General features: G+C 44.4%; 1 protein-coding gene across 3 annotated transcripts in view; it reads left to right on the forward strand.

Annotated features, from left to right (window-relative positions):
• KIF26B (kinesin family member 26B) overlaps positions 1-27,634 on the forward strand; it is a 508,676-nt gene that overhangs the window by 459,788 nt on the left and 21,254 nt on the right. For all 3 annotated transcript variants that reach the window (XR_010840066.1, XM_059068030.2, XM_067030752.1), the window contains 2 exons: positions 22,139-22,301; positions 23,311-26,722. Coding sequence is in view for 2 of the 3 variants with exons in the window: in XM_059068030.2 (XP_058924013.1) it covers positions 22,139-22,301; positions 23,311-26,722 (3,575 nt within the window). In the remaining variant the exon portion in view is untranslated. The remainder of the gene's footprint in view (positions 1-22,138; positions 22,302-23,310; positions 26,723-27,634) is intronic.

Below are 27,634 nucleotides of genomic sequence, written 5' to 3' on the forward strand. Positions count from 1 at the left end.
GAGAAGTTACAACAGACACTGCAGAAATACAAAGCACCCTAAGAGACTACTACAAGCAACAATATGCCAATAAAATGGACAACCTGGAAGAAATGGACTAATTCTTAGAAAGATATAACCTTCCAAGACTGAACCAGGAACAAATGGAAAATATGAACAGACCAATCACAAGCACTGAAATTGAAACTGTGATTTAAAATCTTCCAACAAACAAAAGTCCAGGACCAGATGGCTTCACAGGTGAATTCTATCAAACATTTAGAGAAGAGCTAACAACCATCCTTCTCAAACTCTTCCAATAATTTGCAGAGGACGGAATACTCCCAAACTCATTCTATGAGGCCACCATCACCCTGGTACCAAAACCAGACAAAGATACTACAACAAAAGAAAATTACAGACTAATATCACTGATGAACATAGATGCAAAAATCCTCAAAAAAATACTAGCAAACAGAATCCAACAACACATTAAAAGGATCATACACCATGATCAAGTGGAATTTATCCTAGCAATGCAAGGATTCTTCAATATACACAAATCAATCAATCTGATACACCTTATTAACAAATTGAAGAAGAAAAACCATATGATCATCTCAATAGATGCAGAAAAATATTTTGACAAAATTCAACACCCATTTATGATAATAACTCTCCAGAAAGTGGGCATAGAGGGAAACTACTTCAACACATTAAAGGCCATATAAGACAAACCCACAGCAAACATCATTCTCAATGGTGAAAAACTGAAAGCATTTCCTCTAAGATCAGGAACAAGACAAGGATGTCCACTCTGACCACTATTATTCAACATAGTTTTGGAAGTCCTAGCCATGGTAGTCAGAGAAGAAAAAGAAATAAAGGGAATACAAATTGGAAAAGAAGAAGTAAAATTGTCACTGTTTGCAGATGACATGATACTATACATAGAGAATCCTAATGATGCCACCAGAAAACTACTAGAGCTAATCAATGAATTTGGTAAAGTTCCAAGATATTAAAAATAAAAATTTATGCACAGAACTCTCTTGCATTCCTATACACTAATGATGAAAAACCTGCAAGAGAAATTAAGGAAACACTCCCATTTACCATTGCAACAAAAAGAATAAAATACCTAGGAATAAACCTACCTAGGGAGACAAAACACCTGTATGCAGAAAACTATAAGACACTGATGAAAGAAATTAAAGATGATACCAACAGATGGAAAGATATACCATGTTCTTGGATTGGAAGAATCAATATTGTGAAAATGACTATACTACCCAAAGCAATATACAGATTCAGTGCAATCCCTATCAAATTACCAATAGCATTTTTTACAAAGCTAGAACAAAAAAATCTTAAAATTTGTATGGAGACACAAAAGACCCCAAATACCCAAAGCAGTTTTGAGGGAAAAAAACAGAGCTGGAGGAATCAGACTCCCTGACTTCAGACTATACTACAAAGCTACAGTAATCAAGACAATATAGTACTGGCACAAAAACAGAAATATAGGTCAGTGGAACAGGATAGAAAGCCCAGAGATAAACCCACACACACCTGTGGTCAACTAATCTATGTCAAAGGAGGCAAGGATATACAATGGAGAAAGGACAGTTTCTTCGATAAGTGGTGCTGGGAAAACTGGACAGCTACATGTAAAAGTATGAGATTAGAACACTCCCTAACACCATACACAAAATTAAACTCAGAATGGGTTAGAGACCTAAATGTAAGACTGTACACTGTAAAACTCTTAGAGGAAAACATAGGAAGAACACTATTTGACATAAATCACAGCAAGATATTTTTTGATCCACCTCCTAGAGTAATGGAAATAAAAACGAAAATAAACAAATGGGACCTAATGAAACTTAAAGGCTTTTGCACAGCAAGGAAACCATAAACAAGATGAAAAGACAACCCTCAGAATGGGAGAAAATATTTGTAAATGAATCATCAGACAAAGGATTAATCTCCAAAATATATAAACAGCTCATGCAGCTCAATATTAAAAAAACAAACAACTCAATCCAAAACTGGGCAGATGACCTAAATAGGCATTTCTCCAAAGAAGACATACAGATGGCCAAGAAGCACATGAAATGCTGCTCAACACCACTAATTATTAGAGAAATGCAGATCAAAACTACAATGAGGTATCACCTCACACCAGTTAGAAAGGGCATCATCAGAAAATCTATAAACAACAAATGCTGGAGAGGGTGTGGAGAAAAGGGGACCTTCTTGCACTGTTGGTGGGAATGTAAATTGATACAGCCACTATGGAGAACAGTATGGAAGTTCCTTAAAAAACTAAAATTAGAATTACTATATGACCCAGCAATCCCACTACTGGGCATATACCCAGAGAAAACCATAATTCAAAAAGACACATGCACCCCAGTGTTCATTGCAGCACTATTTACAATAGCCAGGTCATGGAAGCAACCTAAATGCCCATCGACAGACGAATGGATAAAGAAGATGTGGTACATATATACAGTGGAATGTTAGCCATAAAAAGGAATGAAATTGGGTCATATGTAGAGATGTGGATGCATCTAGAGACTGTCATACAGAGTGAAGTAAGTCAGAAAGAGAAAAACAAATATCGTATATTAACGCATATATGTGGAACTTAGAAAATGGTACAGATCAACCTATTTGCAGAGCAGAAATTGAGACACAGAAGTAGAGAAAAAAACGTATGGACACCAAGGGGGGAAAGTGGCAGGGGGTGGTTGTGGTGGTGGGATGAATTGGGAGATTGGGATTGGCATGTATACACTGATGTGTATAAAATGGATGAGTAATAAGAAAAAATAAATAAATAAGTAAACATTAAAAAAAAATAAAATAAAAAGTCTACAAATAACAAATGCTAGAGAGGGTGTGGAGAAAAGGGAACCAAAAAGAACAAAAAAAAGGTAATATCTAGTAATTGTCTAATAGACAAGAGTTCCCTTTCTTTCCAACCTTATCAATACTTGTATTGTCTGGTTTAAAAAATATTTGGCCATCAGGTGGGTTCTTAATGGCATATTATTATAATTTTAATTTGCATCTTCCAGATTACTAATAAGGTTGAGTATCTTCTCATGTTTGTTAGTTATTTCTCCCCTTTTTATAGCTCTTATTCAAATCTTTTGCCTATTTTTCTAGAGTTGTTTATCTTTTTGTTTATTGATTCATAGGGATTCTTTGTGAACTCTGGATTCACTATTTTGCAAATAGTTTCTCTCACACCATTTATTGAATTCCCACTGATCTACAGTGCTCCTTTACTCATATAACAAGTGTTGAAATATGTATGTGTCTGTCTCTGGGCTCCCTATCCTATGCCAATACCAGACTGTCTTAATTATTTGGGCTTTTGCAATTTTCTTTATAGTATGTTTGTTCTTCGTTGTTTTAATTTCTGCCTTTTACTATTTCATTCCTTCTGCTTTATTTTGCTGTTCTTTATCTCCCATCTTAAGATGGCTACTTAGCTTGAAAATTTTTCACTCTTTCTTATTATATAAACACTTAGTTCTGTACATTACCCACTAAGTACTGCTTTGTTTATAGCCTCAAGTTCTGATAATGATGATTATTTTCACTATCATTAGTTTAAAATATTTTCTCTTTTTCACTATAGTAACTTTTTTGATCCATGGGTTATTTAGAATAATTTACTAATTTTCACAATTATTTGGAATCAATTTGTCCTTTTTGAGGCTTGCTTTTAATCAGTGCTAGGGCAGGTACAGAGCACCTAGGATTATTTTGACCACTATTAGAGGACTCTAACATTCTTCTTATTATTGACCCCTTTGGAGCACTCTGTCCAATGCTCCATGTATTAGCAGGTCTTTCCCCTCTGCTTGAACATAAATTATTCCCAACCCCAGGGGACAGACTCTCTCTCTTTCTCTCCAAGTCTCCTCTTTCTTTCTATATTTTACTCTGAAAATTTTAGCTGTCTTGGCCTCCCCAAATTCTAAACTGTCTCCTCAATTCAGCAAGGTCACTGCCTGGCTCTCTCAGAACACAGCCCCTCTGTTCTGTGGCCTGGAAGTCCTCCCTGGACAGTGAACTGGGCAAGTACAGGGCCCACCTCATTTGTTTCCCTTCTCTCAAAGGTTACTTTCCTCTGTTGTCCATTGCCTGGTATCCAAAACCCCTTTTTTTCTAATATTTTGTTTGGTTTTCTAGTTATTTAAGGCTGGAGGATAAATCCAGGTCCTGTTTTTCCAACATGGCCAGAAGCAGAAATTGGTCATTCCTGATCATTTCTTTTTTTTTTTTTTGCTTAATTTATTTTATCTCCTTAAACATCTTAATTTCCTTAAACACATTAATCCACTTTTTGTTGTTTATCTGTAACCTATATTTGAACATCTCTTTCTGCCATCTGTTGTTTCTGCTGGGTCTTTCTCATGGTGCCTTGTTTCTTTGTGTGTTTATTTTTGCCCAGAGGGGACTCATTTTCGTTGGCATTTTAGTTGTGAGAATTCTTTGAGACCTTTTATAAAGATGGTTTACTTTAGCATTTGTATTTATTTCTACTTGGTGCCTGGATTTACTACCAGTTGAGGATACTTGAAATAATATTCTCAGCTTGAAACATTTTGGGCCACCCAGGTATTGAGAATTAATTAAGACTGCAAACCTACATTAATTCAGCCTTTGGTTTCAAATTCTCAGGATAATTTCTTTCTTCTTTTCTCAGTGCCATATTTCAAGACAAATTTCTTGTGTATGTGAGGGGGCAGTTGTTGTTGAGAGGGATTTTCCTATTAAAATTAAAATCTTCATGTTGGGCAGGCTTTGGGCTTTGTCTCCTATTTCCCATGCCCTTTGAAGCCATATAAAATGAAGCTTGAATATCACTTGGTTTGGCAAATGTCTTCAGGGTATAAGCAAACTTCAGTGTTCTGCTTACTTCTTTTGAGTTTCCAACTTCATATATACTTTTTTGCCTAAAAATATTTCTTACTCTTTTACAAGTTCAGCAATGCATTTAGTAAGATATGTGAAAATATCTTATCCATAATGTTTAACTCTATTTGATAAGAAGGTCTTTTCAGGTATCTAGACTACCATATTGCTTTTTTGCTACTTTTCTGTATTTTTCTGTTACACATCTCTCCCTGTTCTAAATTATAAGTAATAGAACCACATAATTTATACTATCCAAGCTGAGACACTTTTTTTTTTTTGTTTTTTTTTTTGTGGTACGCGGGCCTCTCACTGTTGTGGCCTCTCCCGTTGCGGAGCACAGGCTCCGGATGCGCAGGCTCTGTGGCCATGGCTCACGGGCCCAGCTGTTCCGCGGCACGTGGGATCTTCCCGGACCGGGGCACGAACCCGTGTCCCCTGCATCGGCAGGCGGATTCTCAACCACTGCGCCACCAGGGAAGCCCCTGAGACACTTTTGAGAGTGAAAAAGGGGTAACCAATATTATTAATTATCTAAAATTATATTAGTGGACCCATAAAATAGTTCTAATCAAAAATCTCCCTCAAAAATACAATATTTTCTTATAAAAAATTTCATGTGCACCAAAGTAAAAAAATTAAAATTTTCTTTCTATTGTTTGTCAAGACATTAAAATAAGCAGAAGAATTGTTCTTGATACCGCTTTCTGTATTTTAGTCACCTTCACCAAGTCTATGTCTAATGTCATGTCAACGCTATTTTTCTTAAGACTATTTTTTTCTAGTATTACCTTAGAGCCACAGCATTTTTCTTCAGCTATCTAACTGCCTACCCATATATTTATGTATATATGTTTGTTAGCATATAAAACTATCTATGTATTTTGATAACTACAGCTTCTATTTCTCTTGATAGAATATCACAGGCTGGTACACAATTATTAAGAATTTATGGAACAACAACCAACTATAAATTCGTTTCAGTAAAATAAGTTTCTCAATTCAGTAAGAATATTCTGTGTTCAAGTTTCAGAAGATCTTCCTCCAAATCAATTTTGGAGCACAATTATAGAATTTTAAAGTTTAATCTTTTTTATTATTTGTTTCTTGCTGATACTCATTTAGTTCCTCCCTTGCTTTTGCAGGGATGTATTTCATGTCCTCCCCATTTACAAGTTTTATTTTATTTAATAATTGCAACTCTTTACAGACTTCAGAGGCTGAGATCTCTGTGATTCATTTGTTGAACACTTGATTATGGGTTTATGACTTTATTTTTTGTTTGTTTGTTTGCGATACGCAGGCCTTTCACTGTTGTGGCCTCTCCCGTTAAGGAGCACAGGCTCCGGACGCGCAGGCTCAGTGGCCATGGCTCACGGGCCCAGCCGCTCCGCGGCATGTGGGATCCTCCTGGACCGGGGCACGAACCCGTGTCTCCTGCATCGGTAGGCGGACTCTCAACCACTGCGCCACCAGGGAAGCCCTATGACTTTATATTGAACAAAGTGCAATCAAATTTAGAAGATGTTTCTAAAACTCTATACTTTTTTGTAGGACACTTAGGTAGATTCATAAAGTATGTTTTGAAGTTAAAAACTGTCTAATGTCAGCAATTTCATATCATTTAAGCTAGTTCTTTAAAGAAGTCACAAACATGTCTCAAATCCAGTTGATGACAGGCAGCAAGAGAACTGCTTACTCCCTGATGAAGCCAGTTTTTATTTAACATAAGCTTTATCACAACATATTTGTAGTTCAGTTACTCCAACTCTACATGTGTACATTTTGCTAATTTTGACAATTATGGTTTGTATTTCTCTGGGTATAAATAGAACTGTCTTTGAGCACAGTTATGAATTATGTGTGTGCAATAACCCATCAGTTGCCTTTCAGCACAAGTCTCTCCATTTGGAAGGAACGTTATGTCTTAACATGTGAACTCTGTTCACTGCATGTATCAAACACGTTGCAAGATGGGACTATGGAAGTAAAGAGTGAAGCTCTGCCCAACTCTTCCCACCTCATTTTTTAAAGTCCTAATAATAATACTTTGTTTAAAAAAAAAAAAAGAAAAGAAAAATCCAGGAGAAAATAAACCAGACAGATGCAGGATATAAACTGCGACTCTTCTGGGCAAACCAGGACCTATGTCCAGCCTAATTACAGCCCTACAGACAAGGGGACATGTCTCATTTGTGTTTGCAATTCCAGGGCCAGCAGAGGGCTGGCCCTCCCTATATCCTAGGTTCTATTTTTTTTTTGGCCGTGCTGCATGGAAGTGTGGAGTCTATACCACTGGACCGCCAGGGAAGTCCCTATCCTATGTTCTTTAATACATGCTTGTTGGGTAAACTACCCAAAATAGCACATTTGTTTGCCTAAGACTTTCTGTGTATTAGTGCAAAGGAATGAGGATGGGCAGTGTCTTTGTAACAAGACTCTCCAACATCCCACCACACAGGGAGCTGCTTCCTCTGCTGAGACTTAACTGCAAGCAGATGACCCCTTATTGCTATTTTGGAACATCTTTTCTACAAGCCAAATGTATTGAACTCTGCAAGCTGGCTTTTTCAGTTCTTTTAACTCATACACCCTGTGAAACCTAATGTGTTTTTGCTTTTGAGAACTTCATGCTGTGTGTCATCAATCTAAGAAGAGCCCTGGGGTCGTAACACAGACACAATTAGCAGACTGACCTGGCTTGACTTGGCCAGAGTCTTGACTGAATTCGAGGGTGTATCAGTGGTTCTGACTGTTCCTCTTTGGGGAACGTTGTTGTACACATTTCTCAAGACAGGCCTGACAGTGACCTTGGTGTGAAGGTGTGACCTTGGTGTGAAGATCATCTTCTATGATCTACCCTTGATGACTGTGAGCTGTGCATGCCTGAGTAGGCTGTGGCTTGTGTTCTGGAATACTTAGAGGGTCCAGAAGAGTCTCTCTTGCTGTACATCAGTGAGACTGTGAGTCTTGTACTGAGCACTTGACACCCGTTCTAATCCAAGGCAGTGTCATCTACCTTAGTTTTATTCTGACCATGGCTCCTATGAGGTAGAAAAAAAGGTAATGCTGTGGAAGTTATGGAGATAGGAAGCTGGGGGAGACTTCTTTTGTTGGAGAAGTACTCACTAGATAGTTATTTAAGTATTTATAGAAAGGCAACTCTCTGCTGCGCACTGTGTTAGACATGATCTCTGCCCATCTTATGCAGTTCTCCAAAAAAGCGGGCATCATTAGCGGCATTTGGACCATCCATCTAACCTAACCTACCAGGAGCCTTTCATAGCACTTTCATAGCACTGAGATGTTTTGAAAATTTAAAAAGTGAGATCAGGGCTTCCCTGGTGGCGCAGTGGTTGAGAGTCCGCCTGCCGATGCAGGGGATGCGGGTTCGTGCCCCGGTCCGGGAAGATCCCACATGCAGCGGAGCGGCTGGGCCCGTGAGCCATAGCCTCTGAGCCTGCGCATCCGGAGCCTGTGCTCCGCAACGGGAGAGGCCACAACAGTGAGAGGCCCGCGTACCGCAAAAAAAAAAAAAAAAAAAAAAAAAAAAAAAAAAAAAAAAAAAGTGAGGTCAGGGGGCAAAGAAGTGTCACAGGAAGTTGTGATTGATTGCTAATTTGCAAGCCTCTTGTCATTGGCAGGACTTTGAGAAAGTGCCCAGTCAGGGATCTTGCAGGAATGACAGTGAATAGACTGAACTCAGACCACATTTATCCCATGTAAGGAATGAATAGCTATTTGTGATTGAACTTACCAACTTAAAAGATTCAGAATTTGTGCTGCAGTAACCTTTTTTTTTTTAAACAAAATAAGTATCACTAGAAAACTCAAATGTTTCTTAATTCTTTTTCAAAAAATGCATAATTCTTTCATGTTTTTCATGTCATTCCCCAATAAGATTTCATGTATGAATTATGGCCTCTGTGTAACATCTTTTCTCAGACTTGGACCAGTAATGGGAACCCTTCTTAAATTTAATTTCCTTTTAATTCCTTCCAATTACTAGCAACTGGTCTTTGTGCCAAGAGCCAATCCAGTTGGTACATTTTGTGAAGAGTGTGGAATCATGTTTCTTTATACCACATGTGATACCCAGAAGGCATTCTAACACAGTTACCCTCATCAACGTCCTTTGAGTAGGTTATTCTTGATTTCAAAAGCAGTTTATCCCCAGGCAGTCCCTGGCACATGTGCTTAACAACAGTCTTTCAGGTTTTCCCCATCTGCTGACTGGTTAGTGGCCTGCAAGTAACAAGGACCGTATTGGATAAGTATCTTAAGCACAAAATAGCATAAGAAATCTTTGGTAACTCTTATTGGCAGGCTTATCATAGGAACACCAAATATTGGAAGGCTTTTGAACCACAGATGCCAAAGAAAAATGTTAGTTAAAATCTAAGACTGATAAAGCCTTACCAAAAAAATGAAATGGTGCTTTTGTACATCAAAGGACACTATCAAGAGATTGAAAAACAACCTACAGGATGGGAGAAAATATTTGCAAATCATATATCTAATTTAGGATTAATATCCAGAATATATAAAGAATTCCTACCGTTCAACAACAAAAATCCAATTCAATTCAAAAACAGGCAAGAGACTTGAATAGATATTTCTCCAAAGAAGATATTACAAATGGCCAATAAATGCATGAAAAGATGCTCTACATCATTAGTCATTAGAGAAGTGCAAATAAAACCACAATGAAATATCACTTCACATCTGTTAGAAAGGCTATTATCAAAAAATGGAATATCAGGGCTTCCCTGGTGGCGCAGTGGTTGAGAGTCCGCCTGCCGATGCAGGGGACGCAGGTTCGTGCCCCGGTCCGGGAAGATCCCACGTGCCGCGGAGCGGCTGGGCCCGTGAGCCATGGCCCCTGGGCCTGCGCGGCCGGAGCCTGGGCTCCGCAGCAGGAGAGGCCACAGCGGTGAGAGGCCCGCGTACCACAAAAAAAAAAGGAATATCAGTATTGGCAAGGACATGGAGAAATTGGAACCTTTGTGCATTGCTGTGGGAAATGTAAAATGGTACAGCCACTGTGGAAAACAGTTTGACAGTTTCTTAAAAAGTTAAATGAGAATTGCCATGTTATCCAGCACTTCCACTCCTATTTCCATAGACAAGTGTAAATAAAGAAAGGTCATTCCAGGCCGAAACCTGGGATGAACACAGAAGCAGGAGAGGCACAAAAGTCCACACTTGTTCAGGGAGTAATTAGTAGAGTGGGATGACTAGAGTCCACAGTGCAAAAAGGCACCTTAGGATATTCTGCAGCTTCTTCCTCACTAGGCTGCCCAACTCCAGGTTCAAAGACACCAGTTTGTCTTTATTGTCATCTTTTATATGGTAAGGAGGAAACCTCCTAGACTATCAGTCAGTGAAGTAACAGAACTATGGTCATGCCAGTGTGCAGCCCACAGGGTGGGCACCCAAGGGCTCTCATCTCGGTGAGTAATGGACTTTGTGGCAATGGTGCTTCACTCTTGCTCCTGGAACCACTTTCAGTATCCCCCACCTGAGACTTGGAAAGGCCACTGGTTAGGAGTAGGGAGCAAGTTTGGAAGCAGAGGGCACAAATGGCTCATCCTGTCCTTGACAATCAGAGTCTTGTTTTAAGTTCCATGCTGCTGCCTTCAAAGAAAAGCCATTGCACAGGAAGAGATATGAGCTTGAGATCACAGGAAGGACACATTTAATCATCTAATCCATCCTCCCAAGTACTGGTCTGAATCCTTCCCGACATGGTGATATTCTGTACCACTGGCCTCACATAATGAGCCAGCTTCATGTCACCTCTCTTGGAAGGTTATTCGACAGCACAAGGGGTGCCCACTGATATGCAGTCTGATGAGCAGAGAGAGATTAGACTTCCCTTTCTTTTGTGTGCACAGAATCAGAATACAGTCAAGTGAATGCAAATGAAATGACTGCTAGGGCTCATATTTGCCTTTTCTCTGTTTATTTTATTTTGATAGAGAGGAAGCATGGAATTGGCTAAATTGAACTCTGGAGACTGGAAATAGTCATGATTGCAATGCAGTGTAATCGTCAAGCCCAGACTCCTTGTCTAATGTTATTTAACTTCTTTTTGGCCTTCCCAAGGAATGTGGTAGAAGAGGGGTCATCTGGGTTTCCAGTGTTGGAAAATAAAAGCCCCATAATTCACCTAGTACCCACATTGCTCTGTCATCTTAGTGTTTTGCTTAGAGAGTAGGTTAAAAAAGTAGATGAGACCCTTCCAGATGTTTCCCTGCCTTTTTTTGGTAAACACATTTCTTTTGAAAGAACTCTAAACACATTTGCAGATTTTCAAAGCCCAGTTTCTGCACAGTTCTAATAACCCTGAAGGGTGATCACCGACTGAGCTATAGAAAGAGGCACCATCGAAATGCCACATCAAACATAAGCTTCATGTAAGTTTCTTACCTGAAGTAGACATTAAGACTCATGAAAAAGCATAGGAATGTTCTAAAACTTTAAGTTTATCACTAAGGCGATATAGGAGGCTTGGGGATGGTGTAGTGGGAAGGCAGTGGGAAAGATTTGAGTTCAGGCACTAGGCAAAAATCGGATTTTATTATATCAAGAATTCCATTTGCAACTTTCATTTTCTTTCTTCTTGAGAATTCTTTGAGAATCCACGGAGAAGGAGGGGGTGAGCAGAAATCAGGGAAGAAGCTCTGGGTTACCATGACAACATGACTCTTGACTCCATCTCTGTCACCCATCAGTGCCTTTTGGATTACTGCAGAGATCTCTGACATTGGAATGAACACATGCTCCTAAACCTGAGGATGATTTAAAGCTGAAGAATAGCAAAGTTTCTAAATAGTACAATGAGCTCATCTTTACTCAAAAGATGTGTAATGCAACATTATTGAGGTATTTCCTTATCCCTCCCCCGGTAAAGCTGTCATAAACCACTGCAAAGGCTGTATAAAAAGTGACAAGGCTATAGAAATGTCTGTTCAAAACATCGTAATTAATCATAATGGCTTGGGCCAAGTAAAATTTTTTTAACATCTTTATTGGAGCATAATTGCTTTACAACGGTGTGTTAGTTTCCTCTTTACAACAAAGTGAACCAGTTATACATATACATATTTTTAAAAGGAAGTAAAACTTCAGATAATGTGTAAAATGTCAGAGTAGTATTTACATTCTAAATTGCAGTAACAATATAAACATTATTATTACTCCTAATCTGGTCCTGCAGATGGATTAAAAAATGAGCATGCATCTGTACAGACCAGTCTTCAGAGTTCACTAAATGCTGAATGAACCATTAAGCACCCCTTTATAGTATCTCAAACTTCATTAGCATACTCAATTTTGGGTAGTCTGTTAATTCAGGGGAAACCTATGGACCTATTATTTTCTATTTGTCTATAAGGGCTACTGATTTGCCTTCTAAGTTACTGTTTTTGTTCTGTTTTGTTTTTCATAGCTCTTGATTATGCTAAACTAAGTAAAACTAAATATAGGATCTTTCTCTTTCTGTCCTGGAGCTAATAAGTCATAAACATTGTTGTTTGAATTACTGTGAAGAAAGATCAGAATAAAAAGAAAGATCAAAGTAAAAGCATAGCTCTTGCCCTCAAGGACCTCATTGAAAAGAGCTACCTGGAATTAACCAAACTGTGAGGTTTGAGGGCACAGTCCTTGGACTGCCAAGTCTGCCCAAGACTTCTGACACCAACTGCAAGGAGTTAGGGTCCAACTACAAAATTAGAGGAAGAATCCAGAGAAGACTACTTTCACTTCTGACACCAACTACAAGTTTAGAGAGTTCCCAAAATCACCTTCAGGTTTGGTAATTCACTAGAAGGACTCAGAGACTCACTGAAAGTACTCACAGCTACATCATATTATAGAGAAAGGATACAGATTAAAATCATCCAAAGGAAGAGATGCAGTGGGCGGAGTTTGGGAGAGTTCCAAACATGAAGCTTCCATTGTCTTCTGTGGAGACAGAGTGTGTTACCCTCCCATTGTCTATGTGTGACAATATACAGTGAGCTTTGGTGTGCAGAGTTTTTACTGGGGCTTCATTACATAGACATGATTGATTGATTGATTTCCAACCTGGTTGAACTTGGTCTAGGTTGACTAATACCACATGACCCAAAGCCCCTGACCTAAATCACATAGTTGATCTTTCTGGCATGGCCACCTCCTACCCTAAGACTATTGGGTGTGGCCCTATGATCTGCTGTGGCCAGTCCCCACCCTACACAAAGATACCCCCAGCACATACAATACAGATTACTTCCCAGAAGCTGAGGGCAAAGGCTAGAGCTCTTTGAGCAAAGCCATATTCTTGACTACACAGGAGTCAAGACAAGTCTGAGCAAAGAGGAAGTACTAAATTATGTGGTAGGTAGAGGGGGGCTTAGTGGAGCTTGGATGACCAACCAAATATTTGAAGAGCAATGGAAGGAACATGGACTATTCCCAAGCAAGAGAACATTTAAGGAGGACATGTTAAATGTCTTTCAAAATGTGAAGGGCCAGTGTGTGCAAAAGGATTATTCTTTTGGCAGTGCCCCTAGAAAACAGAGTTGAGTGTCTGTGGGTTAGAAGTATAAGGAAGATATAAGTTCAATATAAGAAAGAGCTTTCTAATAATTGAGGCTATTCAAAAATATTACACAGGCTGCCTGGGAGATGGTAAGTTTTCAGTCATTAAGATAATTCTGGGGCTTCCCTGGTGGCGCAGTGGTTGAGAATCCGCCTGCCGATGCAGGGAACACAGGTTCATGCCCCGGTCCGGGAAGATCCCACATACCGCGGCGTGGCTGGGCCCGTGAGCCATGGCCGCTGAGCCTGCGCGTCCGGAGCCTGAGCTCCTCAATGGAAGAGGCCACAACAGTGAGAGGCCCGTGTACCACAAAAAAAAAAAAAAAAAAAAAAGAAAAAAAGAATATTCTGGCCAAAAGCAGATCACCTGTAACAGTGGCAGTCCTGTTATAAGTAAATGCAGTGACCCCTAAGAATCCTTTCAACTCTAATACTCTGTGGTTCTAAAAAATTATTTTTCTTTTATTCTCAATTAAGAATTTTTATTGAAGTATAAATGACATAACATTATATTAGTTTCAGGTGTACAACATAATGATTCAATATTTGTATATATTGCAAAATGATCACCATAATAATTCTAGTTAACATCTGCCACCATAAGTTAAAAAATGTTTTTTCTTGTGATAAGAACTTTTAATATTTACTCTCAGCAACTTTCAAATTTGCAATTCAATATTATTACTAATTATAGTCACTGTGCCATACAGTGCATCCCCATAACTTGTTTATTTTATAACTGGAAGTTTGTAACTATCTTTCAACCTTGTACCCTAGGATCAGTGGACTTTCTATATTGTGATTCTAATTACATGAATTATCTTTAAGATGTCTTATGTTATACCTGAGTGCTACAGCCTTCAAATGAATGTACGTTTTCCTGAGCAGAACTTAGATTTAGAATACCAAGAGTAATTCACATTCTAGTAATTGAGTGATCAACGACTAGACCAGGATGGAAATTTTTTCTTGCTCTAGATAAGAAGGAATGAATTGTTAAGCAAAAGTAAGAAAGTTTTCATGAAACACATTTAATGTATATAAGTGAACCCGTATTTTATAGGCACTTCAATAATTGCAAATGTATCTCAAATGAGATCAAAGCAGATTAGTTAGGATTTTAACTTGAAACCTTCCATTAGCTATAAATTCAAGTTACATTATAAACTTCTTTTGAAATATTCTGAGTCTATTCCCTGTTTACAGCTGGTCTTTCTCATGAAGTGGGCTGAATTAATGTGAATTTTATCTTATTCAGATAAACAGAACACTGATATCCAAGATCAAATGGATTCATGTAGCCCAAATTTCCTTAGATTTCATCTTCCTATGGGTACAGGGGTAACTGAGTAAAGTCATAACTCAGATTTCCTTGGCCCCAACCCATCCCTACAGTTTAAACCCTCTAATTTATGTAAACTGTCTTTCTATCCAGATCCTTTCCGATATCCCTTAGGGAGCTCTCGTGAATGTTCATCATGTAGTCCTGCTGGGGGTACCTCCTGCTTCACCTAGAATAGAGGCCCCTGTTAGGCACCATCACGGCTCTCCTGCCTCTCATTGGGTACAGCCACCAAAGTTGTCAAGCCACCGTGGTGCCAGCCCTGAATAAACAGGATGGCATGGGGAGAACACATCTCTCCCATGTATTACCCTGCATCAGAGGTGTCCCCAAATGGTGCTGTTTGTGCTAAGGGTTCTATAGTCTTTACTAAAGAGCTCCATGAGAGAACAGCTAGGTTAGTCTTGACCACTCTTAGGACCTCCACCAACAGGTGGTCTTCGGTTAGGTAAGGCGTGAACTCATACCAGGTAGCATATCAGTCAGATCACAAAGGCTGGTCCTTCAGCTGGCAGTGGGTGGTTCTCTGCAGGGTCCTCTTCTAAGCTGTCCTCTGATGAGCAGTCTCATCATCTCCCACGCTGCTGCATGCCGGTGCTGGCAGAGGCACCTCTAACACATGCGCCAGACACAGGCAGCTATTTTCACCAGTACTTTATTCTGCAAGCCAGAGTCACTCTCATTGGAAGACCTGAGAACCATGCTTCTCTATCAAGGTTGCCAGGATTACGCACCCTCCTTCCCAGCATCCCACAACACAGACCTGCTTATGCCATTTGCAGTACAAATGGAGTAATATCTGAAACTCAGCAGAAAGACCTTTAACTTCATGAACTCCTTTTGAAAATGCCATTAAGATAGCTTGGCCTGTACCAAGGTTTGGGCTGTTCTCTAGTACCAGAAACCAGAAAATTCATGTCCTAAAATGTTGGCATCCTTGAGGGGAACATTGCTGAGAATAGGCCACTCCTGCAGAGCAGACAGCTTCCCAAGCAAGAAGGCGTGTAAAGTCTTCTCCCAAACATGTGAATGTCTGTGAAGCAATCATGAACAGGGCACCACCAATCCCTTACAAATAAATAAACGCAAGGGAAGTGATTTTTCCCTTGTGGATGTATGTATTTCAGTGTCACAACTCAATAGTGTCACAAGTAAACATACTTGCTTGGGACCTAGAAGACAGACAGAGGCATGAGAGTTTGCCCTCACCCAGGGGGCATGGTGACTCAGTCTGCCCTCTGCATAATGTTCTTTCTAATGAGAGAGAAAGAAACGCACTGATCTTGCCCACCTTGGCCAGGAGCACTGGGCCATAGATGCTGGTGTCTTGGGACCCTTGTCCCCAGACCTTGGGCTGGTCTCCAGAGGACAACGGTGACCCTTCAGGCAACAGTCTAAAAGGATGTTCACAGACCAATAGGATGTGAATGGAAGGAGACAGGGTCAGTGGGAGAAAGGGTGTAGAGTAGCGAAAAACTAGGCCAAATTCATGATTTTAGCCTACCTCTGGTCCTTCTTTTCCTTTCTGTTCTTTCTTTCTTTTCACTATCCTCTCCCCTGGTGATTAGTGGGTGGATGCAGGGGCCTGGTGTTTGGGGGCTAAGGCTGGGAGATCAGAACTCTTAGAGCTGGCTCGATCCCTGGCAACTCTTGCCCAGTATCTCAAGCTCTCTGTCTGGGGCTCTACAATACAGTCTGGCAGTTTACAGGTAAAGTGGGTAGAAGATGGGATAGGTGCTAGAATGCAATGTATTTCCAGGGTCATATCCTTAACAATGTGAGTGATACCAACATTTTCTTGGCGTGTAAACATTGGTTATTATCTTGATCTGAATATCTGACACCTGTACGAATTCAGTGTGTGTGGTTTCCATTCTTGAATGCCAAAGGTGCATTGCTTAAAAATAAACAAGCCCTGTCTCCCTTTCCTAAAAAAGAGCATGCTTGTGTGTATGTTTATGATTTATACGTCTGCTGCCCACAGGAATCCTTCTCTTGCAAACTGTTCTGGAGATTAGTTTTCTAGATTAACTAAGCTCCTTTCCTTTCATTTTATTAAGAACTAACATAACTCATCTTGCTTTCTTCTGTGCCCTCATTGTTTTTGCATTAAAGGAGGCACATTTTTGACAACAGACCCATGTCTGTAAGTGGACATTTATGGTTCTCTCTCACAAGAAGCAGGCCTTGAGGAAGAGCCATCCCATGGTGCTGTAATTGGGTTGCCCAACTTGGCGATTCAGAGCTCACTACATTTTTCTCCTTCAAAAGAACGTGGTCCGTAGATGCCTTTCTTTCTACTTCCAGAGTTCTTCACCTCCTTTCTGGGGAAGAAATATATTTAACAGCTCTCATGAAAGGAATGGCTTTTTACTTATGAAATTACCTGGCCAACATTGCAAATGTGTGACTTTGGACATCTCATTTCACTGGCGGCCCGGTACCAGATTACCAGTTGAGAGAGTTTCCAGCTCTCAGGGTCAGAGAACAAGGAACTAGAGATTCCAGACTGTCCTTTCAGAAAGGAATTTAGAATTCTGTCGGGTGTTTTGGGGACCTCAAGCTCATACATCCCTGGATGCCTGCCACGTAGGAGAATCCCAGCCAAGGAGACGGAATCACACTATAACCATCAAGGTCTGGGTGTTCTCTAGCCATCAGGGAGCTAACAGTGATGGTGGAGACACTCCACAGCCTTGAGGGTGTTTCCTTACCATGTGCTGTTTCAGATTTGTTCTTCTGTCATTAGCTTTAATGGATGGTATGTGTGCTTACATATGTGTCTCCCTCACTGGATAGCGGGCTTCTTGAGGTCCTCTAGGCTCTCTGCCCTGCACGTTCTCAGCATCTGCAGGGTGGCTTCCTGATGGTTAGAACTCACCAAATGCTTCTTGAGTGAGCCACTATGGACATTCACTAGTTAACAAGGTGAAGAAGGGTGAGCAACCTCAACAGCCCCCTTGAGAAGGACAGGCTCTGCATCATAGGGAATGATTGGGGCAGTTGCTGATAGCTGTGTCCTGATGGTCAAGTGATTTCTAAAGCCAGCATTTGTTCCTCTGCCTGTTTCCATGCTGCTGACTTTAAAAGCTCTCCCTTCATGAAACATCTGAACTGAAAGAAAGAAAACACAGACAACTGTCAAATCAGAACAAGATTATTGAATAGTAAGGAAACTAAGACACACCTTTGTGCTCTGGTTGGCAACTCTTTGGCACTCTGTATAAAATGAAACCACCTTATGTCATTACTCTACAGCACGGGTCAATGGACTTTTTCTGTAAGGGACCAGATAGCAAATATTTCTGGCTTTAAGGGGCCATATAGACTCTGTCACAACTACTCACCTCTGCTGTTGTAGCATGAAAGCAGCCAGAGACAATGTGTTAAAAACTTGGTGTGGCTGTGTCTCAATAAAACTTTATTTACAAATACAGGCAGTGGGCCAGATTTGGCCTACAGGCCTTAGTTTGTCAGCCCCTGTCCTAGAGTACTACATTCTCTTTCATGCTCTTGTAAAATTAATATTATTAATTAAAATTTACTCATTATGCCATTTTTTGGTGTCCTCTTGCTCTAATAAAAGGTTGACTTATTTTTAAAAGTAAGACATTTTTCCAAAAATCATTTTAAAAGGTGTGTACAGTTGGGGTGGGAAGGAAGTGGAATATGTGTGCATAGAACATGGCTGCCTGAAAGAACAGCAAGGTTCTTCCCAGACCCCAGTCAGCTCTGCTCCATCACCAGTGCTTTCCTCTCCCACCCAACCCATCTCTCCCACACGGCCCCCGAGTCTAAATCCTCGTCCAGCCCGGCCCTGAGGCTCGGTGGCAAGGAGCTCTGCACCTGTGCTCTCCTCTTCCTCTAGCCTCAGTCTGCATGCAGAGTGCAAACTGAGTTTGTGCTGACCACTGCCCTAGAAACTCTTTTGAACCTTTTTAGTTTCCTCCCAAAGACACTGAGTTAAACCTACAGTTTGCAGCCTTTAGTACCCTGTCCATTCTTTCACCTTCCCTCCCCAACTTAATTGTCTTTGTTCCAAGTTAAAGGATCATGAAGAGGTGGAAAAAAACAAAGCTTTATAGCCACCATCTTTCACTCCCATAAGGTATGTTTTAGAGTCTAGAGATGCCCACATGAAACAGTCTTGCTGGCAGTTTTACTGGCTTTCCAAAGGAGAGCTAAAATTCTGGTTGCCAAGCAACACACATGCCCTGGCTTCTTCCAACAATGTGGACTTAAAAAAATAAAATTGTCCTATGATTGACTCATGAATGGGGAATCATGTGGAAATACACAGGGCAAACAGTTTGATATAACAATGCTATATCTGTTTATTCTGTCTTTGGTATCGTTTCCTGAAGACTTTACAGGGTCACATGGAGAAATAAGTGGGGTGTGCCTTCAGCAGAGTGCAACTGGTGAACAAAACTTATCATTAGGAACTTCATAGTACAGTCGGTCCTTGGAATCATTTGCAGATTCCATGTTGTGAATTATGTTCCAAATCCATACTTTTACTGTAATTTGCAGACATGCTTAGTAGCAAAAACTCTGAGCCACCCAATGCACATGTTCCCAGCTGAAACTGGACAAGGTAACAGCCCTGCCTTCTTGTTTCACCTCTCTTCATGTAAACAAGGGTCCTTTTTGCAGTCTATTTAGTGACATATTTTTTTTTTTAGTATTTCTGTGCTTTTTTTGGTGATCTCACTGTTTAAAGTAGGCCCCTAAGTGTAGTGCTGCAGTGCTGTCTAGTGTTCTTTAGTGCAAGAAGGCTGTGATGTACCTTACAGAGAAAATATATGTGTTAGAGAAGTTTCATTCAGGCATATCATAGTGCTGTTGGTGTGAGTTCAGTGTTAAAGAATCAACAATATGGCACATCCAGAAAAGGGAAGAGGAAATTCACCATTGTATATCAGACTGCTCTGGAAAGTACTCAGTTTATGTCTAAAGTGCATAATGAAGCTGTAGAAACAGGCTGTATTTTTGGATTCACAATATGACCAGTTTTTTTTAAAAAGCATAGTGGACAATACCATAAGGCTTAAAGCCCAAGAAATTTATGGTCATGTTACCCAGGGTCAGGGAAATGTTCAACCCTTCTCAACTAGTGTTTTATTGTATAGAAAGTACATATAATTCATTATTTATAAGAAATAGAAATTAAGGTGTCTTGAAACAGATATGCAAATAAAACAAGATTATGTATTGATCCAGTGATGAAATATTGTGACCAGAGGGTCTCAGGAACCTAAAACCATGTATTTCCCCTAGGAGCATGGCTCAGCATTCACTAATTCAGTGTTCATGGAGACTTAACAAAAATAACTATCATGAATAATAAGAATTAACCATATATGATCACAACTTAACCCTAATGGAATCTATCTTCCATTTCCCATATGGAAGACAAAGTCCTAAACTCATCCAGGTGCAGTGTCTCTGCTGAGAATGTGTCCCAGGAATGGGACTTGACTCCCCCATCTGGTCGTCAGCTCTGGTGGTATCCATATTCCTGATAGACATTTTGAGGAAGTTAAATGTTTAGAGCCTAGAGCTAGGGCTGGGGGTCTCTTCCTCCATACCCCACTTACCTTTCTGTCCAAGTCAGTTCAGGCTGCTATAACAGAATACCATAGACTGAGGGGCTTAGGTAACAGTCATTTATTTCTCACAGTTCTGGAGGCTGGGAATCCAAGATTAAGGTGCTAGCAGATTTGTGTCTGGTGAGGGCCCGCTTCCTGGCTCACAGGCAGCTGTCTTCTCACTGTATCCTCACATGGCAGAAGGACAAGGAAACCCTCCAGGGTCTTTTTTATAAGGGCACTAATTCCACTCATGTGGGCTCCACCCTCATGACCTGATCAAAGGTCCGAATTCCAGATACCATCACATGGGGCGTTAGGTTTCAACACATGAATTTGGAGGACACATAAACATTCAGTCCATAGCACTCTCCTTCCATCACTTTTATCACTGATTATTTTGCTCGAAGGGAAACCCTGATATATTTTTAAATTGCCCTGGCACTGAGCCATAGTGAGCCCAGTATCCCTGAACTGACACCTTAATTGGTCCCAGATGGAAAGGGAAAACTATTGCTCTTATACCAGTCTTTCCTCCCTGAAGGCCTGATGCAGGTCACATGTGAAGTGGTTTCCTGTCTCCAAGGTCTAATCTCTGCTGACAGTGGCCTGCATGTCACACTGAGTCTCCTGAGCTGGACAGTCTCTCTCCAGAGAGCTGAGTTGGTGGGGTGTGGGGGAAAGGAGGGGATGTCTGGCTAAGAGTCTGATGCGGACACAGGCGTGAGGACAAACCCCTCTCATCTGGCAAAATAAACTCAACACAGGGCATGGGAAGCAAAGAGTCTCCCTCAGCCTTTGGGATCAGGGGAGTCTCCAGAGATGAAGTGACATTTGGCAGCAGGTAAGATGATGACGTAAGCAGAAGCCTCTTAGAACCAAGGCAGGAAGAATGTCGGGACAAGTATACGAATGGAAAAACATGAGCCATTCCTCCAGACCACTTTTTAAAGAGCCTAGAAACACCATCTGTAAACTCCTGGGTCTCATTATCACCCCTCAGGGCACTGGCCCCACGCAGCACCTGCAAAGTCCCCAGAGGAGTCCCTTCTAGAAAGTTCTGCTTTGCTGATTGAGTGATTGCTCGGGCCTATGTCTCTGTGTCCCCAGTAATAATCAGGAATGTGAATACATTTTCCTTCGTCACTACCGTGTGCAGATAGGAGTTAAGAGACAATGGCAATAACGTGGGTGCAACTCCTTGGCAAAAGAAACCTTGTATGTATTATAAACCCATAGATCTTCAATACAAGTTCATGGCTGGGGAAGTGCTCTTTGTTGTGGGGATTGCCTGGTGCAGAAACTTGCAAAGAAGGGCCGGGTGTGCAGCTAGCATGCCGAATCACCGATCACAGAGCTGTTCTCTCTCCATCCCTTCCTCTCGTTTCTATTCCCAGGTCTCATTATGTGCAATGTCATATGCACACACGCAGACACACAGGAATACCCCCATCACAGCCAGGACGGTGGTACCGGGGGAGGTGTTTTGCATGAATTCCATCCTTGGGGTTGGAAGCACTTGCTCAGCTGTCAACTACAAATAGCCTCGTGTAGAAGATGATGTTAATTAGTATGCCATTTTAAAAATGGGGAAAAAGAATCCCACTGCCCACAACAAGCCATGTAGGGGCCTGAAGCCCTACCCTGACAGCCAAAGTGAAGCATGGCCCGCTAATGCAGCCTTAATTCACTTTGTTGGCAGAGAAAGCAAGCTCACCATGCTGCTGCGGGAGTCCCTGGGGAACGTGAACTGCCGCACTACCATGATCGCTCACATCTCGGCCGCCGCCGGGAACTATGCCGAAACCCTGTCCACCATCCAGATTGCCTCGAGAGTGTTGAGGATGAAGAAAAAGAAAACGAAGGTAAGGAGCTTGCAGGGGGTGCAGGTGGCTGAAGGAGCTTGCGTAGCCCTGCCCTGGAACTGAGTCAGAAAGAGCCAAATCAATATTTCCAATCCCCCAGCACCAGGCGCATGGTGAGCATGGCTGGCTGCCGCTGGCCTGGCTCAGCATCCACCTTGGGGCCGGAACACCTTCTGGCCAATACTGAAGTCACTTCCCCTCCGCACAGCTGGTGCTTTCCTCGGTCATCCAGCCTGGACCCCTAACAGGGAGTACTTGGTCCACTTCAGATAGTTTAAATGGATTGCTACTTTGAAAATTTTGAGACGGACGGGAACTATTCATAGTTTATCTCTTGCCTACCTTGGTCCTTCAACTGACTGACCCTTCCTTGCTCAGGTGGCCCTACTTCCCTTGCATTTCCAGGAGGCATTTTCGGGCTGCTGGGTGTTGTCATGTCAATTCAATGGTTTCTGGTTGATGCAGAGTCTGCTAGAAACCACTGGGCTCGTTTTCTCAGGCCGGGGCAAAGCCAGGACAGCAGTGGTGTGACAAGAACGTCTGAGAAAATAATCATGATTGTGGTCACTCTGGTCCATAGCGAGCTGGTGATTTGTGGAGGGCTTCCCTCCTTTTTGTATCTTTCTTTTTTCTTGGTCAAAAACACATCTTTCCAGTGTCCCGTGGCACAAATTGTCACAAATGGTTTGGGTGTGCAAACTGGTGACCCCTCCTCAGTCCTTAGGCAGTCGGATGGGACCTGGGCGGGTCACCCCGTTTCATGAGCAGCCTCGGCTTCCCCAGTGCGCCTCACAGGGGTTATCCTTCCAGTATGAGGCCGTGACGTGCATAGCTTGGGTGCCTGGCCTGGCACACCCCGGGTAACAGCCCATAAGCAGGGAGGCCCACTGGGGTCTAGATGGCCTATATGGAGCCAGTGGCCTCCACCAGTTGCCCCACGAAGTCAGGGTCCCTGGGAGGGCTGTCTTGGCAGGGCGGCCCACACTAACGGTTCCCCTCTCACTCACAGTACACATCGAGCTCCTCCGGGGGAGAGAGCTCCTGTGAGGAAGGCAGAATGCGCAGGCCCACCCAGCTGAGACCCTTCCACGCCAGGGCCGCCATGGAGTCGGACTTCGCGATGCCTCACCTATCCAGCGACCCCGACTACTCCTCCAGCAGCGAGCAGTCCTGCGACACGGTCATCTACATTGGGCCAAATGGCACAGCCCTCTCTGACAAGGAGCTCACCGACAACGAGGGGCCTCCAGATTTTGTCCCTATCGTGCCGGCCCTGCAGAAGGCGGCCAGGGGTGACAGCCGGTCCACGGAGGCCGGAGAGGCTGTGGCCAGCAAATCGGAAAGGGACTGCTTGAAGTGCAACACGTTCGCCGAGCTGCAGGAGAGGCTAGATTGCATTGACGGCAGCGAGGAGTCCAGCACGTTCCCTTTCGAAGAGCTGCCGGCCCAGTTTGGGGCACAGCAGGCAAGCAAGAGCGCCCCGCTAAGCCAAGCAGCTGGGGCAAGCCCACTCTGTGAGTCTGATAAGGAAGATGATGGGTCAGATGGCCAGCTGACAGCTAGAGAAGGCAGCGAGCCCCCGGGCTCCAAGTTGCAGGGGAATCACTCCCCTGTCCCTGCTGCATGGCTCACCAACAGCCCCACCCCTGCCTCACCCAGAAGCATCCCAGGCAGCAGCAGCCAGCACAGTTCTTCCCAGCTCGTGCAGAGCCCCAGCCTCCAGAGCAGCCGGGAAAGCCTGAACTCCTGTGGCTTTGTAGAAGGCAAGCCCAGGCCCATGGGCTCCCCCAGGCTGGGCATCGCCAGCCTGTCCAAGACCTCAGAGTACAAGCCGGCCAGCTCTCCTTCCCAGAGGTGCAAAGTCTACACCCAGAAGGGTGTCCTGCCTTCTCCTGCCCCCCTGCCCACCTTCAGCAAGGATGCAGGCGTGGTATCTAGTGAGTCCCTGCTGCAGCCCGAGGTACGTACCCCCCCGGTCGGAATGAGCCCCCAGGTTTTGAAGAAATCCATGTCTACTGGGAGTGAAGGGTTCCCAGAAACCCCTGTGGATGCTGAACATCAGGCAGCAACTTCTGCAGATGCCAAGAAGGAGATACTGAGCACCACGATGGTGACAGTGCAGCAGCCCCTGGAGCTGAACGGTGAAGATGAGCTGGTGTTCACGCTGGTGGAGGAGCTGACCATCAGCGGGGTCCTGGATGGCGGCCGCCCCACCAGCATCATCAGCTTCAACAGCGACTGCTCGGTGCAGGCCTTGGCCTCGGGCTCCAGGCCCGTCAGCATCATCGGCAGCGTCAGCGAGGACCTGGAGTGCTACTCAAACGTGGCTCCTGTCTCCGAGGTCAGCATCACGCAGTTCTTGCCCCTCCCGAAACTGAACCTGGATGAGAAGGCCCGGGAGGCAGGGAGCAGGCGTTCCTCCATCAGCTCCTGGCTGAGTGAGATGAGCACAGGTAGTGATAGCGAGCCGCCCTGCCACAGTTTCATAGCCCAGACGTGTTTCGGGCACGGAGAAGCAATGGCAGATCCTCCGGCCTCGGAGTTCGTCAGCAGCATCCAGAACACCGCCGTGGTGTGCCGAGAGAAGCCCAAGGCGGGCCCCGACAATTTGCTCATCTTGTCGGAAATGGGGGATGACTCCTTCAACAGAGCAACCCCCATCAAAGGCTGCAAGATATCGACGCTGGGCAAAGCCATGGTCACCATCTCTAATACAGCCAGCCTGAGCAACTGCGAAGGGTACATCCCCATGAAGACCAACATTACGGTTTACCCCTGCATCGCCGTGAGCCCCCGGAATGTCCAAGAACCCGAGGCGTCCCTTGCCACCGTCAGCTCAGTCCCCAAAGCAGCCCGGTCTCAGGAGAGCAAGGAAAGTGGTGCAAAGAAAGAGATGAAATTTGAGAACCCCTGGCTGAAACGAGAAGAGGAGGTAAAAAAAGAGAATGCCTATCCCCACGAAACAGGGATTAGGCACGAGACTGCCACAGGCCCCCCAAATCCTGAGGCCAGAGCGGAACAGGACAGGAAGGCCAGCCCCAGTGACAGGCTCAGCAGCAGCAGCAGTGAGGTATCTGCCTCCCCTGTGGCCGACAACTTCAGGAGGGTTGTGGATGGCTGTGAGACGGCCCTGCCCGGTGTGGCTGCCCAGAGCCCTGTGCATCTCAACAAAAGCCTGAAGTCGAGCAGCCTTCCCAGGGCTTTTCAGAAAGCCAGCAGGCAGGAGGAACCGGACAGCCTCTTCTCTCACTGCCCTGCCGAGACCAACGGCATCGGCCTGGCTTCCAGCACCCAGCCCTCCAAGGCCACCCTGGAGAGGAAGGTGGCGTCACCCAAGCACTGTGTACTGGCTCGGCCCAAAGGGACTCCCCCGCTGCCCCCTGTCCGAAAGTCCAGCTTGGACCAGAAGAACCGGGCCAGCCCCCAACACAGCGCCTGCAGCAGCAACTCCAGCAGCCCCTTGAACCAACCGGCGCCCTTCTCGGCCAGCTTCCCAGACGAGCCCAGCGGCAAGACGAAGGATGCGGGCAGCAGCAGCAAGCTCTTCGGTGCCAAACTGGAACAGCTGGCCAGCAGGACCAACTCTCTCGGCAGGGCAACAGTCAGCCACTACGAATGCCTCTCGCTGGAGAGAGCCGAGAGCCTGTCCTCCGTGAGCTCCCGGCTGCACGCGGGGAAGGACAGCACCATGCCCCGCACGGGGAGGAGCCCGGGCCGCAGCGCCGGGGCCTCGCCCACGAATCCGGGCCCCGCGCAGTCGGCCGGGGCCTCGCCCAAGGCCAGCCAGTCCAAGATCTCCGCCGTGAGCAAGCTGCTCCTGGCCAGCCCCAAGGCCCGCAGCCTGTCCACCTCCACCACCAAGACCCTGAGTTTCTCCACCAAGTCCCTGCCGCAGGCGGTGGGCCAGAGCTCCGGCCCGCCCCCCGGCGGGAAGCACATGTCCTGGTCCACCCAATCGCTGAGCCGGAGCCGGGGCTCGGGCCTGGCGTCCAAGCTGCCGCTGCGGGCGGTGAACGGGCGCATCTCCGAGCTGCTGCAGGGCGGCGCGGGGCCCCGGGGGCTGCTGGGGCGCGCGGGGCCCGAGGCGGAGGAGCGCGCGGCGGCTGCCGACGAGCGCCCGCCACCCGCCGTCCCGCTGCCCTCTCCCTACAGCAAGATCACGCCACCGCGCAGGCCCCACCGCTGCAGCAGCGGCCACGGCAGCGACAACAGCAGCGTGCTGAGCGGGGAGCTGCCTCCCGCCATGGGCAAGACGGCTCTTTTCTACCACAGCGGCGGCAGCAGCGGCTACGAGAGCATGATGCGCGACAGCGAGGCCACCGGCAGCGCGTCGTCCGCCCAGGATTCCATGAGCGAGAACAGCAGCTCCGTGGGCGGGCGCTGCCGCAGCCTCAAAGCCCCGAAGAAGCGCGCCAACTCAGGTAGGCTCGCTCGGGCCCGGGCATCGACGGGCGGAGGACGGGCCCCAGAACTCGGGGATGGGCGCCCCTGTCCCCAACCGCCTGTCACCTGCTGGGGACAGAGCCATGGAGGGCTTCACTGTCACACCACAGGCAAGTGCAGACTCTGGAATGTTCCGGTCCAAATGTAGGGACTGTGGTCAATGCACATCATAAACCATTTGTTTGCCTCAAATCAAAGAAACCAACCTCAAGGGACCCATGCAGTCATGTGGTAATTCTAGACGTTATGATGTAGATCGCCCCCCATTCACCCACCCCATCACAGATCGTGAAATACGGTGAGGAGGTTAGTCTCCCAGGGTGTTCAGGAGTCATCGCGGCTGTCAGAATTTCGATGTCTTTATTTCCCAGGCGGTGTATGCGTCAGGCTTTGATCTATTTTGACGGTGCTCTACTTCAGACCCTCAGCCCTGAGTCTCAGCAGCAGACCTGGGAGCAGAAACCCCGTATAAGACAAGTGGAGAACAGAAATCCATTCAGTATAACATGACAGCTGTTGGGTCCTATTTTCAGGGTCAAGGGCATTCAAATGTATTGATGGCAGTTACTAAAAATAGCAAAGAAGTTGACCTAAGCCAGAGCCTTTGACAAAAAAAAAAAAAAAAAAAGAAGTCGGGCCTTCCCCGTACTCGGTTGTTAAACCTTATTATTACAATCTACCCAGTCTTGGTCTTCAAAGTCCAGATTATCGTGTGATGTTTGCTATGTGCTCACATGAGTTTGAGTGTTACAGAGTGCTTTCACGTACTCTAATTTAGCATCTTGAATCTACCAATCCAATTTATTCTTACAATAGCTTTATTCTTTTTTTGACTTGTATTGTTTGGTCTGGCTGTTACACTGGAGTAAAGAGGAAGAAAAACTAAAATA

Source organism: Kogia breviceps, chromosome 1 (genome assembly GCF_026419965.1).
Source record: "Kogia breviceps isolate mKogBre1 chromosome 1, mKogBre1 haplotype 1, whole genome shotgun sequence".
NCBI classification, from domain to species: domain Eukaryota; kingdom Metazoa; phylum Chordata; class Mammalia; order Artiodactyla; family Physeteridae; genus Kogia; species Kogia breviceps.